The following is a 15,694-nucleotide window of genomic DNA, read 5'->3' on the forward strand; positions in this document are numbered from 1 at the left end:
GCCGGAGACTCAGGTTCGATCCTGACTACGGGCGCCGTCTGTATGGAGTTTGTACGTTCTCCCCGTGACCTACGTGGGTTTTCTCCGAGATCTTCAGTTTCCTCCCAAACTCCAAAGACGTACAGGTATGTAGGTTAATTGGCTGGGCAAATGTAAAAATTGTCCCTAGTGGGTGTAGGATAGTGTTAGTGTGCGGGGATCACTGGGCGGCGCGGACCCGGTGGGCCGGTGGGCCTGTTTCTGCGCTGTATCACTAAATCTAAATCTAAAAAAATCTAAATTTGAGTCCAAGTCCTCAGACAACCTTACAGCTACCTCTTCTTACTTAAATCTCAGTAAACGCAGATAAAGAACGGCCACGTTCAGATCTTCTTCCAATGCCAATAGTAATTGAATTTGTTGCAAAGCAACATGTCATTGCAGCATTGTCAATTGGAGATAATAATGAACTGGATCAAATTGAGATTTGGTTAAAAGGTAGAAAACAAAGAGCGCAAATAAATAGGTTACTCCTAATTGACAGGTTGCGTCTAGTGGGGCACCAAAGGATGCTCGAGTTCCACCTATTTATAATTTACAATTTGGTTGAGGAAAGTGACATGTAACATTTGTAAGTTGGTTGATGTCATGAAACTAAGTGGGAATGTGAGTAGTGCTGAGGATACAAAGGATTTAAAAGGATATACTGCAGCCAAGCGAGTGAGCAGATGGAAGGAAATTTGAAGAAATGTGGAGTTATTCATTTTGGTGGAAAAATCAAAAATGAGGATTTTTCTTTAAAGGTTAGAGTTAGGAAATTTAATGTTCAAATAAATTTGAGTGTCCTAGTACACAAGACACAAAAATATGCAGCAGGCAATTAGAAAGACAAATGGATAAACTGGCCTTTATTGTTGCAGGATGTAAGTACAATAATAAAGATGCTTTCCTACAATTATGTCTTCCTACAACCTTGAACCCATTCCTGGAGAACTGTATGCAATACAAATGAAAGGATATACTTGCTACAGATGTGTAGCAGAATGGCTCCTAGGATATCAGGTCTACCATACAATGACCTATCATTCCTTTCTCCCAGAATCAGGAGGATAAGCGGTTACATCATTGAAACATGCAGACATCTGAGAAGATGGCTAAAGAATCTAGAATTAGGGCTCAGGGTTTCATGGTGCAAGCTATTTAGGAATGAAATAAGGAGATATTCCTTCACTCAGAGACTGGTTATTCCTTGGATTTACCAAGCCTTGAGGTATGTGCATGTCTAGTCATTGATTGTGTTCAAAACAAATTAATAGATTTCTAGATTTTATAGTAATCATGGGACATGGGAACAGCATTGGAATATAGTGTTCGAAATAGAAGATCACTATCAACTTACTGAAGAACAAAATCAAGGAGCCAAATGAACTATTCCCATTTCTTAGGTTATACTCTTAATAACTCCATGAAATTAATTGATCAATAAGATAAATCTTGAACTGGTCCAAAGTATTTATGTGCTCTTTGTAAGCATGTCAGAAATTATCCATTCAATTGTCTCTGCCCTTTGTCTTACCATTTAATTTAACTTTAACATTTTTCACCTACACCAGCCTTTTTTCTCTGGTTTCTATTCCATTTGCTTTTTTGGAACGGAGCATCTTTAAAAATTATTGATCAACTGCCTTTGGATAAGCACTATTGAAAGTAAAAATGAACATATTAAAATCAAGGCCTTTCTGTACAGGGAGTCGATTTAGACTTGAATACAATTTTAAGTTACTTGTTATTTAATCACCCTGAGTACCGGCACACCACGGGGCTGTGTTCTGAGCCCCATGCTCTACACCCTATTCACACACGACTGTGTTCCTGCATTCGACACCAACACCATTGTCAAGTTTGCAGACGACACAACGGTGATCGGGTTGATCACCAACGGTGATGAAACAAAATACAGAGCGGAGGTGCAGAACCTGGCGGACTGGTGCTCTGATAACAACCTGTCCCAACCACCAAGACCAAGGAGCTGATCATCAACTTCCGTAGGTCACACAGCGGGGAATAGGCCCCGATCATTATCAACGGGGACAGTGTGGAGAGAGTGTCCAGCTTCAAGTTTCTGGGCACTGACATTTCGGAGGACCTAACATGGTCCAATAACACTGCTGCGCTGGTCAAGAAGGCACAGCAACGACTGTTCTACCTAAGAACACTGAAAAAGTCTGGTCTACCCCAACAGCTGCTGACGACCTTCTACCGCTGCACCATAGAGAGCATCCTAACACATGGCATCCCTGTGTGGTACCTCAGCTGCACGGAGGCAGAGAGGAAAGCTCTTCAGCGGGTAGTCCATAGAGCTCAGAGGACCATCGGAACACAGCTACCAGCCTTGGAGGGCATCTACAACACATGATGCCTCAGAAAAGCCACCAGCATCCACAAAGACTCTTCACACCCCTGCAACAGTCTGTTTGAACTTCTACCATCGGGCAGACGATACAAGGCCTTCTACGCCCACACCTCCAGACTCAGGAACAGCTTCATCCCCAGGGCCATAGCTGCTATGAACCGGTCCTGCTGAGCTGGATGGTCACATCGCACAGTGAACTGGCACAGATCTACTTGCAGTTTTAAAACTGTTCTAATTTGTTTCATTGGGTTGTTTAAATTAATACTGACTAGCTAAGTAATTAATGCATCGTATGGGAGGCGCATTCCCAATCTCGTTGTACCCCTGTACAATGACAATAAAGATATATTGTATTGTATTGTATTTGTGTGTATACGTTAATGTGCCATGACCTGAAAGCTAAGGCATTAAGTAAAATAACATGGATAACAGAGTTGAAATAGATTGTACATAAGGTCCCACAAAGGAGCAGATGCAGTGAGGAAGCAAAAGAGAAAACAGAATGAACAAATTGACCTTGTTCTCCATGCTCTGACATTACATTCCAACCAATGAGTTGCTCCGATTTTCACTCAGGTGGAAAAAGTCTTGCCTTGCCAACAAAGTTAATTTCCTCTGCTGCTTGCTCGTTAAGATCCTCACAGTAAACAGTTCCAATGAAAGGGTCATCAATCTAAAACATTAATTCTATTTCTTTCCACACAGATGCTTCTTTACTTGCTGGTAATTTGTTTTTATTTTATATTAGAACGGTAGACTTTGCAAACTGCAAGGTACCTTCAAAACCTTTTCAAAAATTACAAAGATCAAGCTGGGGTGAGCTTTAACATGGGGAAAACATTTTGCTGAAGCATGTGGAAATACTTTCTTTAATTGCTGTGTGTTGTAATATAAGTCAACAGGCAGCTCCCCCAGAGTAATTGGTATTTGTTTATCATGGCCATTGGATTCTTGAACATGCAGCGGTAATTTAAGCACCTTCACGGGTTACACATTTTCCTTTTGGAATGAATAGGATAAAAATTCATCCTCACATCATGAGTACAATACAATCATGACTTTAATAAAATAGAAATAAAAATATCAGAAACAAAGTAAAATAGTGTCACTATATTATACATTTAATACACGTGACAGGAAACAAATTTCTACTCCATGGTGTATTCAATGAGGGTATAAATTAGATTTTATAGCTGGAGAATGGAAAAATATCCACTAATTAAACCAATAATTCTCTGCCTTGTGCAAATGTCAAATGGGCGATGCACATTTCACACTGGGTTCCCAGGAAATCCAGATATTTATTTTACTAGCATATTTTACATGTCTTAATCGTTATAACAAGGAATCACTGTAAACAGACCATAACAGAGGGAGTGGTGTAAGTTAGATGACTGCAGATGATGGTTAATACACAAAAAGACAGAAAGTGCTGGAATAATTCAGCGGGTCAGGATCTCTGGAGAGCATAGATAGGTGACATTGCGACCCTTCCTCAGACTGATTCAGTCTGCTGAGCTACTCCAGCACTTTGAGTCGTTTCACTTTAAAACTAGGCACGGTTATTGTGGAACTCTCTCTCCTCTCACCTGCTCTCGCTTCCAAGGTGGAGCATGTCAGGATCTAACTGTCTACCCGATCTATACCTCTCATAATTTTATATACTTCTATTAGATCTCACCTCAATCTCTGACAATTCAGAGAAAAAAGTTTGTCCAACTTCTCGTTATAGCTAATAACATTTAATCTAACCTCTCTTTATGGCTAATATCCTTTAAACCAGAAAGCATCTGGTAAACCTGCTCTGCGCTTTCTCCAAAGTCTCTACATCCTTCTGTAATGGGCCGACCAGAACTGCACATAATACTCCAAATGCGGCCTAAACACGTATTATAAAGCTGTAACTGACTCTTATACTCAATGCCCTGATCAATGAAGGCAAGCAGTCCATTCCCCTTCTTTACAACTTTATCTAATTGTGTTGTCACTTTCAGGGATCTACAGACTTGGACCTCAATATCCCCCTTATACATCAATATTATTAAGGGTCTTGCCATATACTGTATACTTTCTACTTACATTTGACCTCCCAAACATCTACACTTGCTCAGATTAAACTCCATCTACCATTTCTGTAGCTGATCAATATCCTGCTGTATACTTTGACAGTCTTCCTCACTGTCCGCAACTTTACCAATTTTTGTGTTGTTCACAAACTACTAATCAAGCTATCTACATTAATGACCTCCAGCCAGAATAACACAACCCTCTGAATCCAAACAAACAAGTCACCATGGATGCCATGCATCTTAATCTTCTGGATCAGCCTACCATGAGAGACTTTTGTCAAATGCCTCACCAACGTCCATGTAGGCAACACCCATTGCTTAGTCTCATCGATCACCCTCATCACCTCCTCAAAAAACTCACTTTACTCAACTTTCTTGCCTCCTACTACAATTAGACTGAAACATGTTACCTATCCATGTCTTCCAGCGATGCTGCCTGACCCGCTGAGTTACTCCAGCAAACCGGCATCTGCAGTTCCTCGTGTCTACAATTACCTGGATTATAGACAGGTAATTGTCTATAATTTACTTCTCTTCTGAAACAAAGGAGCAACATTGGCTACTCTCCCGTCCTCTGTGACTTGACTGTGGCTATAGTAGATGCAAAGATCTTTGTAAAGGCTCTTGCTATCACTTTTCTAGACTCTCTCAATTACCTGTGATAGATCTCATTAGTCCCTAGGGCTTATCCATTTTAATGCACTTCAAGGTCCTCTAATACCATGCCTTTTTTTATTTCAAACTGTCCTAGCATATTAGTATTCCCTACACTGATCCTACTGTCCTCCACATCCTCCTCCTTGGTGATTATAGATGCAAAGTACTCACTTACATCATCTGAGCCCAAGCATAAATTCCCTCCTTTAGTATTGAAATGGTCCCACCTTCTCTCTGGTTCATCTCTTGTTTTTAAGGCATGCATGAAAAACATTGAGATTTTCTTTAAACCGACTTGGCAATTAAATTTCCTGGGCCTTTTTGGCCCTTCTCATTGCCCTCGAGTTCTTTCCTGCTTGCTTTCTATTCCTCAAAGGCCATAACCAGGCCTCCCAACATTTAATTTCACAAATTCATAATTTTGTTGTCCAAAATTTGGAATTTTACATCAAAAAGTATGCATGCCAAATGCGCATACGTGTTGCGCTACATTCATGCGTGAAAAACGACTATTATTTCCAACAGTCTGTAGTTCTTGGACTACATGTACAATGCCAGGCCGATCATGAGTATATTCTGCTATTTATAGAAAGGTTATTGAACAGAAATACTTTTTACAGCACAAAGAAAAAATTGGTTTGTTTTGATTTTTCTATGTTGCTTATTCCTTACACATCCTAATTCTCTTGGTATTGAATAAAAGAACAATGGTCATAAAATGTATGACTAAGTTATGAAGAAAGAGTTTCATTTAAAAAACTGCACATACCTCATTTCATTGAAGACACTTGCTCCAGTGGTCTTCAACAGCAAATCACAATGGTCCATGTCCCCCACACCCCCCTCACCACCCCAAATCTCCCCCCCACTACCCTCCCCAAACCACCATTCCCCTCCCCCACTCCCACTCTATCTACACCCCTACCCCTCTCCCCACTCCCACTCTACCTACACCCCTACCCCTCCCCCCACTCCCACTCTACCTACACCCCTACCCCTCCCCTCCTACTCCCCCCACTCCCACTCTACCTACACCCCTACCCCTCCCCCCCTCCGCCAGTGTTTAAGATTTCAACCGTCTTCTGGAATGAAAGATTTCTTCCAATAATCCCATCTAAATCTCCTGACCTCTACCTTAAATTTGTGAAGTTTACCCAAAGGTATAAACAATAAATTCTTCAATTTAGTTTAGTTTAGATACAGGGGGGACACAGGCCCTTCGGCTCACCGGGCCCGCGCCGCCCAGCGATCCCCGTATATTAACACTATCCCACACACACTAGGGACAATTTTTACATTTACCAAGCCAATTAACCTACATAGCTGTACGTCTTTGGAGTGCCAGGAGAAAACCGAAGATCTAGGAGAAAACCCACGCAGTCACGGGGAGAACGTACAAAGTCCGCAAGCGCTGTAAGGCAGCAACTCTATCACTGCGCCACCGTGCCACCCTAGGTAACCACAACTCCTCCCCTCCCCCACACCTCCCCTGTCCCCCACCTGCACTGGCACCGATTTATCTCCCTCGCCTTCCCCACCCCCATATCCCCCCCCCCCAACCCCCATATCCCCCCCCCCCCACCACCCTCCCACCTCACCCCCCCCACTCCAGGCAGGCTCCTCCGGTCCTGCGGGGGTGAGCCAGGCTTGCTGCTTATTGGGGTTTTGCGACCATGGCGGGGCCCTCCGGGAGCTTACCACATCTGGCAGCACATTCCAGGCGCTGTGTTTAAAGAAAACTTGCCCCAACATTTCCTTTAAACTTTCTCCATCCATCTTACAGCTAGCTACGTGTGCTAGTATCTTACACTTCCATTCCGGGAAAAAAAATCTGACTACCTACTCCATCTATGGTCTCAAAATGTTATGGATGTCGATTTGGTCTCCCCTCAGCCTCCAATGCTCCAGAGAAACAATCCAAGTTTGGCCATAATTCTATAATATTATCATGGATAATAAATCAAGAGAAAAACAGCTGTAAAGGTAAGCCTTCTTTAACATTGAAATTGTTGGGAACCAAATTACATTTTTGAAGAGAATTTGTTTTTCAAGCTTATTGTAATACTCTGGTAAATATGTAAAGACAACACATTCAATATTGAATAGTGGAGAATATTGAAACATTGTCAATTCTGAAGAAGGGTCTTGACCCGGAACATCACCCGTTTTTTATATCCAGAGATGCTGCCTGTCCCGCTGAGTTACTCCAGCATTTTGTGGCTATGTTACATTCAATATTGAGATGACGCCAGCCTCAGCCGATAGTCAGATAGCTTTCTATTCTTAATGGCTGTTAGATTTTAATTAATTTATATCAGTTGCACGCTGAGCAGAAGCAAGCGGCATAAAGAAACAACTATCGGGTATTGCTTCTTGGGTTATCACTATGTTCCCAAATGACTAATCATACGGTGGAAACAAAACCACCTCTCTAACATTGTGTTGCTGGGAAATCTGACACCATAAAGGTATGAAAATAAACTTTTTCTTAAAAGCACGTTCTTGCAATCGCTTTCCTATACCAGGTCCTTGACTAATGATATTCTGGTTTATCTGCAGCTAATACTGCATAACAGAGAGCAAACATGGAGTGAAATCAAAAGATTTTCTTTTAATAAACTTTATATTCTTTGTGGAATGAGTAAGTGATTGCTTGGCTTAAATGGCAAGCTCAAATTCACACCACTTACAAGAGAAGTGATATAGTGATCTGCTTTTTCATGCAATAGTAGCAGGGAAGAAAGGGCACACCAATGTAAGAGTCAACCTCTTTAATTTCAAAACTTTCCTTGGACATCACAACAGGCTACTGCAAAACAAAAATAAGATGATTTTCCTTCATGATGCCTGGGGCCAGTTGAATTTTGGACACCCATTTACATGAACCTTAAATGCAAACGATAACTGCACATGACCATAAATGTCTTTGAGGAATAAAACAGCCAAAATCGATAGGTACATTGTATATATGCAAGGTTATCCAGAGATAGAGCTTCACTCCAAGTAACAAACGTTTGTTTGCTAGATGTTACCGACACTCTTGCTTTATATTAGTTTAAATCTAGTTTACTATTAAGTACTTACTAAACTGAATGCTTGATTTTGCACTTCCCCAACAGTACTATTGATAATACATTTGCCTTTGGCGGAGCCTCAAAGAATTGGGAGACAATGACACAAATGGATCAAATATATAATAGTTATTGCTAACAGAAACATAAGATTAGAATTGAGCTGCTTGGGAAAACTTCATCTCTACCCGTTGGATTACCACCGCCAAAATAAACTGTGCCCTTTATTTCCTTGGGAAAGTAATCAAAGATTAGGCAATGCCATTGGAAGAAGCAATCCAAAGAGAAAGTTATTGCTGTTATAGCTCATTTGGAGTCCTTTACAACTGAATTCTCAACTTTGCCCTTTCTCCTTAGAGAGAGGACTCAAGAGGATCCAGTGAATCTATTTCCAGTTTTTGCTTTTACCATAAATAAACAGACTGCCAATGTCCAAAGCAATCTATTCTAATATACAGAAAACATTCTCAACAGCTATTAGACATATCAGTCATGTCAAATAACAAGCCCATGAATAATAACAAGCAGTCCATTCTTTTAGTCTTTTCACTTATACTTGTACAAAGTTCAGTCACAGATGGCTCTGCAGAATATGCCATGTTGCAATTTTCAAATTAAACCCATGCTAAGACGACATAATTCCACAATTACAACATGACTCCGGGGGATTCTGAATGACTTCATTTCTTTTTAACAGAAATGGGTTCAGTGGAATGTGTGGGTCAATTTTCCAATTACATTTCACCGACACATCATGTCAGATCCCAATAGGTTTGAAAACTGTGGGAAAAATATTTCAGTGAAGTCAATGCATTTCTTGTCTTCAAATTAATTGCAATTAATTTTTAGCATTTGATTTGCAAATGGTTTTCCCCATAGATTACGTAAAAAAGCACAACTGAAAACTAGATAATTATAATTCAGATTTGTTTCTACGTTTAAAAAAAAATCCAGTGATCAATTGTTAAATAAAAGGTTCCAAATTGGAATTCAAATTACATTTATTGCAGCAACAATGACAGTTTACAAAGTTACTTGCATCGATGAAGTATTTTTATTTCTGAAGAAGCAACTTACATCAAAATAGGCAATGTTTTGAAACCAAAATAAAAATGCTAGTTACATGTGGAGTGCCAGATGAAAAGTTGTTTTCCTTATTGATCACTCCTTTTCATAATAAACCAACTATTCACCACAACTGCAACCTAGTGATGATTCAGAAGCTGCACAACATCGACATAAGAATCTGATTTCTCTGGAGAACCATTCTTCTTATTGCAGAACAGCGAAAAGTGATAGGCCATCTAAATTTCACAAGACAAGCTCTCCCCTCAAGTGATACTAGCAATAGCTCAGCATTCCAAAGTTAGTAATGGGATCACTATATTTTTGTAACACATCAGTAACAATGACCTAAACAAATATAGGGTAACCTTTTGGCAACAAATATCTACACCTCAGAGGATTGGTTGCTAATCTGTCATTATCACAAATCCCACTCTCTTGACAACCACTCCTCCCACCCTGCCCCCTGTAAAAATCTATTTATTTTCCCCAGTTACTCAAGCTCCACGTTGTTTTTTTCTGATGACAGCATCTTTCACATCGATGTCTTCCCTTTTCCTTTGATGGGCAGATGGAAATTAATCCCAACAAGTACAAGGTAATGCATTTTGGGGAGTCAAATAGGGGAGGTTATCTATAGTAAATGTAGGGTGCCCAGGAATATTGGTGAGCAGAGGGACCTTGGCATTCATGTCCATAGTTCTCTGAAAGTGACAACGCAGGCACGCTTGCCTCCATTGGTCAGGGCATAACAGATGGAAGTTGGGACGTTATGTTGCAACTTTACAAAACACTGGTCAGATCGTACTTTTGAGAATTGGATGCAGATCCGATTATCGCATTCTAGGAAGGATGTGGTTGTGTTGGCGAGAGTACCGAGGAGAGTGATTACCATCTGGAACTCACTGCCAGACGTGGTAAGAGTTAGATACAATCATTATCTTTGAGAGATATTTAAACAAGCATTTGAATAGGCTAGGCATAGAAGGATACAGGCCTTGTGTGGGTAAATGGAATTACTGTTATTGGCAATAAGGTTGGCATGGTGGTGGAGGGGTGAAGGGCACATTTCTAAACTATATAACTGTAAAAGTTTGGTCAATATGAATACAAAATAACAAGATTATGTTTAAACACTGTCAGCTTAAACTTCACTAAAGTTTGATAATGTGCCACACCTGAGGCTGCAAAAGAAGATGAGAGCCCATTGTATCAGAGGGAAGATACTAGCATGGAAAGCAGGTAGACACAAAATGCTGGAGTAACTCAGCGGGTCAGGCAGCGTCACAGGAGAGAAGGAATGGGTGACGTTTCAGGTCGAGACCCTTCTTCAGACTGATGTCAGGGGAGGGGGCGGGACAAAGATAGGATGTAGTCGGAAGCAGAGATGTCAGGGGAGGGGGCGGGAAATTGGAGGAACAACCAACCTGATCTCCCGGTTGCTCAGCACTTCAACTCCCCATCCCATTCCCAATCTGACCTTTCTGTCCTGGGCCTCCTCCATTGTCAGAGTGAGGCCCAGTGCAAATTAGAGGAACAGTACCTCATATTTCGCTTGGGCAGTTTACACCCCAGCGGGGTGAACATTGACTTCTCACACTTCAGGTAGTCCCTGCTTCCTCTCTCTATTCCCTCCCTCTTCCCAGTTAAAAGGTTTTTCCTACACAGCATGGAGAGCAGGTTGGCTGGATGGCAGAAGGCAAAGAGTGGCAATAAAGGGGCTTTACCTGGTTGGCTGGCAGTGACTAGTAGTGTTCCATGGGGGGGGGGGGGGGGGGGGGTCAGTGCTGGGGCCACTATTCTTCACGTTGTACATCAATGATTCGGATGAGGGAATTGAAGGCTTTGTGGCCAAGTTTGCAGATATATAAAGATAGGTGGGGGGGGGGCAAGTAATGTAGAGAAAGCAGGGACTCTACAAAAGGACTTGGATAGGTTGGGAGCGTGGACAAAGAAGTGGCAGATGGCATACAGCGTAACAAAGTGTGGAGTCATGTATTTTGGTAGTAAGAATCAAGGCGTAGACTATTTTCTAAATGGGAAGGGAATTCAGAAATTGGAGATGCAAAGGAACTTGGGAATGCTGATACAGGATTCCCAAGAAGTTCATTTGCAAGTCGAATCGGTAATAAGGAAGGCAAATGCAATGCTAGTATTTATTTTGAGAGGACTAGAATATAAAAACAGGGATGTAATGCTAAGGCTTTATAAGGCACTGGACAGACTGCATTTGGTGTATTCTGGGCAGTTTTGGGCCCCTTTTCTGAGCAATGATGTGCTGGCGTTGGAAATGGTCCAGAGGAGGTTTACAAAAATGTTCCCAGAGATGATTGAGTTAACATATGATGAGCATTTGATGGCACTGCGCCTGTACTCGCTTGAGTTTAGAAGGATGAGGGGGCCCTCATTGAAAATTACTGAATAGTGATAGGCCTGGAGGGAGTGGATGGGGAGAGGGCATTTCCAAGAGTGAGCGAGTCTCGAAAAGGACATACCTTTAGAAAGGAGATGAGGTGGAATTTGTTTTGTCAGAAGGTGGCGAATCTGTGAAATTTGTTGCCACAGAAGGCTGAGGAGGCAAGTTAATGGATATTTTTATGGCAGAGATTGATAAGATTCTTGATTAGTATGGGTGTTAGGGGATATGCGGAGATGGCAGGAGAATGGGGTTGAGAGGGAAAGAAAGATCAGCCATGATTGAATGGCGGAATAGACTTGATGGGCCGAGTGGCCTTATTCTGCTCCTATAACTTATGAAAAGAGAACTGAAAGCTTGAAGAGGAGTGGGTCAAACATGCTTTCTGCCCACATATAAACTATGCAGAGTTTAGCAGCAAATCACACTAGTAACAAAATTATGTTTCTTTTTCCCCTTGTCCAGCATGGCAATTTACATTACATTTATATGCAGAGTAATTTCAGAAGCTGAGGGTTGAGTTCTGCGCTACGGAAAGGAAATAGAGAAATAACGTTGGCTAACATTTCACCTCATAATGATCCAACCAAATATAGCCAAGAACACAAAAATGATAAGCTTCCATCTGCTACGTAAAACTAACATAATAGCACAATCAGTTATAATTATTCTACTGACCACAAATCTCCATGAAGATTCTTTCAATCTTATATCGTCCCTTCCAAATGGAGGTAATAGTAATCAGTTGGCTCTGTGCAGTACTCACCATTTTTCCGCTCATTCAGAGGTGGTAAGCGTGGATTTGTCTGCAGTGTAAGCTCTTGGAACTCGTGGGCAACCATTTCACTTCGAGGGCTCGGGGTTATTAAGCTCTGTATAACTGAATCCTCCAATTCAGATACTTGTATATTATCCATCACACTTCGTAAGATGGTAGGAGTTGTCTGTTGATCCATATTCTTTCACAGAGTGCTGAGAGGGAGAAGAAGAATCGGTACATTATTTCTCAGGAGTCGATGGCCATAAATACTTTGGGGTACAGGAGTTGGATCTATTTCACATTTAAAAAACAACACGTTGTTTAAAGTTAGGACCTTCGATATTTTGCGATTGAAACTACTATTATCCAATAGATTTATCCTAAATTTATAAAAACATCTAGCATGAAATAACAGTGGAAGTTATCATGGGAAGGAATAATGAACAGAATATTAGTATAATTTACATTTTTTTAAATACAAAGTCTATTCCATGGAATGCCAATGGTACTTTATGACTATTTTAACATAAAAGCAAACTACTCTGTAACAGCCCTTTTACACAAAACCCCCCCACTTTTATCAGCCATTCAACCAACAACAACATTCAATGTATGACTCACACTGGATTTCAAATTGAAAAAAACGCCTTTGTGTTCATATATTGTCTCACAGATCTCCAAACAGCAAACAAAATATGATAAATAAATTATCTTTTAAGTGTATTCACTTTCCAGGCAAACCCTAGTTGCACCCTATGAGCACATTCCAAATGTATGATGGCCACTAACATTATCGCAGTTATCATTGCAGTCAAAATATTCCATTCTAAGATACGTCCGACTAAAAATCAAATTAAAAACAAATTTACATTTGTTTTTTGTAAGCACGAATAGCTTCAAACGATTTGGACACAAAGTGTTGGACTAACTCCAGGAGCACTTCTCCGTTTCCTCAAAATATTTGGATATGTTTTATCGTGTTTGCACATGCTTTATGGTGAAAGTCCAGCCATTGGAAGATTGGAGCAGACACTTTCTGGCACAACTCACCACAACACACCTGTATTTCCCCATATGGATGATTTGTGGTGCATATTTTAAAGAGTTACTGGCAATAACTGCATCAAACAGCCAAAGAAATTAGGAGACAGTCAGAGAGGAGTATCTCACATAGAAAACAGTTTCACTTATATCACGTAAATGGGCATCACAAGGATATCATTTATATTTTTTTAATAATTCTGTTTCTAAATCCTATTAAGTGTCTGTAATTCAATCACAGTAACTGATTCATTCCCTGGCCCACCCAGCCAGCTCGTGGCACTCTACACCTGCCACCCGCTTCCCCCACCACCCACCCAACACAGCAGTTCCAAAGTCCCAGGAAACATTACATTTCCCATCTCTTGCCCTAATCTCCCACTTGGTTTCACACCCTCTGCTCCATTTTCCACCACTATTTCCTCCACTCTTTCTCCCACTCCAGGAGTTTTTCCTTTCCATGGCAACCGTATCGTTGTAACAATATTATTGAATGAAATTCCTGTGAAGCCTGTGTCTTCCAGCTTTCTCCCCCCACTACAATCAATCTGAAAAAGGGTCTTCACAAAAAATGCCATCTATCCACATTCTCCAGAGATGCTGCCTGACCCGCTGAGTTTATGTCGAGGAAAAAAACTGCAGATGCTGGTTAAAATCAAAGGTAGACACAAAATGCTGGAGTAACTCAGCGGATCAGGCAGCATCTCCGGAGAGAAGGAATGGGTGACATTTCGGGTCGAGACCCTTCTTCAGACTGATGTCAGGGGAGGGGGCGGCACAAAGATAGAATGTTGTCGGAGACAGGAAGACTAGTGGGAGAACTGGGAAGGGGGGGGGGAGGGAGTTTAGAGAGGGAAAACAGGGACTATCTGAAATTAGAGAAGTCAATGTTCATACCACTGGGGTGTAAACTTCCCAAGCGAAATATGAGGTGCTGTTCCTCCAATTTGCACTGGGCCTCACTCTGACAATGGAGGAGGCCCAGGACAGAAAGGCCAGACTGGGAGGGGGAGTTGAAGTTCTCAGCCACTGGGAGTTCTGGTGGGTTAAGACGGACTGAGCGGAGGTGTTTAGCGAAACAATCACCAAGCCTACGCTTGGTCTCGCCGATGTAAAGAAGTTGACACCTGGAACAGCGGATGCAGTAGAGGAGGTTGGAAGAGATGCAGGTGAACCTCTGCCTCACCTGGAAAGACTGTTTGGGTCCTTGGATGGAGTAGAGGGGGGAGGTAAAGGGACAGGTGTTGCATCTCCTGCGGTTCCAGGAGAAAGTACCTGGGGAGGGAGTGGTTTGGGTGGAAGGGACGAGTGGACCAGGGAGTTTCGGAGGGAACAGTCTCTGCAGAAAGCAGAAAGGTGTGGAGATGGGAGGATGTGGCCAGTAGTGCGATCCCGTTGGAGGTGGCAAAAACGTTGGAGGATAATATGTTGTATGACCCGCTGAGTTAGTCCAGCACTTGTCTTTTTTTGTAAACCAGCATCTGCACTTTGTCTCTATAAAACACATAGGTCAAGGTTTAATGTCTTCCAGCATGTGACTCATACTAAAATGAGGATATACCAATTTTGCAACTTTATAGATAATACTGCTAAGTTTCACTAAATTAATTACTGGAATAAGTTGGTTGATTTAGGAGAAAAAATGCAGCAAAATGGGCCAATTTTTCTTTGGGTTTAGATAAAGATACGATTGAAACACATAAATCTCCCAGGGGTGATGGTTGAACAAATGCCACAAAGATGTCTTTGCTGGTCGAGCGAGGAACCTGAAATCGGGGCACTACCACAGGATAATTGATTGACCGGTAAAGATTAAGATGAGGAGAACAAAAAATACTGGAAACACTTAACCTCCATACAACAACAAAAAAAAAGGTAAAAGACTGACAAAGGGTTTTTGACCTGAAATGTCTCTTTCTAATGGTCATTGCCTCGGCTGTTGAGTATTTCCAGCATTTGTTGTTGTTAATAGACCAAGTGGACCCAAACCTTTCCTGCATTGGTGCAGCACCCTCTCCTCCCCCCCCCCCTTTTCCCTCCTCCCCCCCTCTCCTCCCCTCCCCCCTCCCTCCCCTCCCCCCTCCCTCCCCTATTTCAATGAAACTTCTTCCATTAGCACCAAAGGGACGACCGTGAGTAAGATGGGGCTACAAAATGTCGCACTATCGTGTACCATATTGGCTGTAGTTCAGGAACAAACAAACAAACAAATTAGAGTTTTAG

The 15,694-nt window shown here is 41.6% G+C and overlaps 1 protein-coding gene across 5 annotated transcripts in view; it reads right to left on the reverse strand.

Annotated features, from left to right (window-relative positions):
* mrtfba (myocardin related transcription factor Ba) overlaps positions 1 to 15,694 on the reverse strand; it is a 163,753-nt gene that overhangs the window by 86,662 nt on the left and 61,397 nt on the right. For 4 of the 5 annotated variants that reach the window (XM_078418294.1, XM_078418295.1, XM_078418297.1 and 1 more), the window contains exon 3: positions 12,437 to 12,642. The exons of the other annotated variant lie outside the window; for it this stretch is intronic. In XM_078418294.1, coding sequence (XP_078274420.1) covers positions 12,437 to 12,626 — 190 coding nt within the window. In that variant the 5' untranslated portion in view covers positions 12,627 to 12,642. The remainder of the gene's footprint in view (positions 1 to 12,436; positions 12,643 to 15,694) is intronic. 5 annotated transcript variants of the gene reach the window in all.

This window comes from Rhinoraja longicauda, chromosome 21, assembly GCF_053455715.1.
Source record: "Rhinoraja longicauda isolate Sanriku21f chromosome 21, sRhiLon1.1, whole genome shotgun sequence".
Classification (NCBI taxonomy): Eukaryota; Metazoa; Chordata; class Chondrichthyes; order Rajiformes; family Arhynchobatidae; genus Rhinoraja; species Rhinoraja longicauda.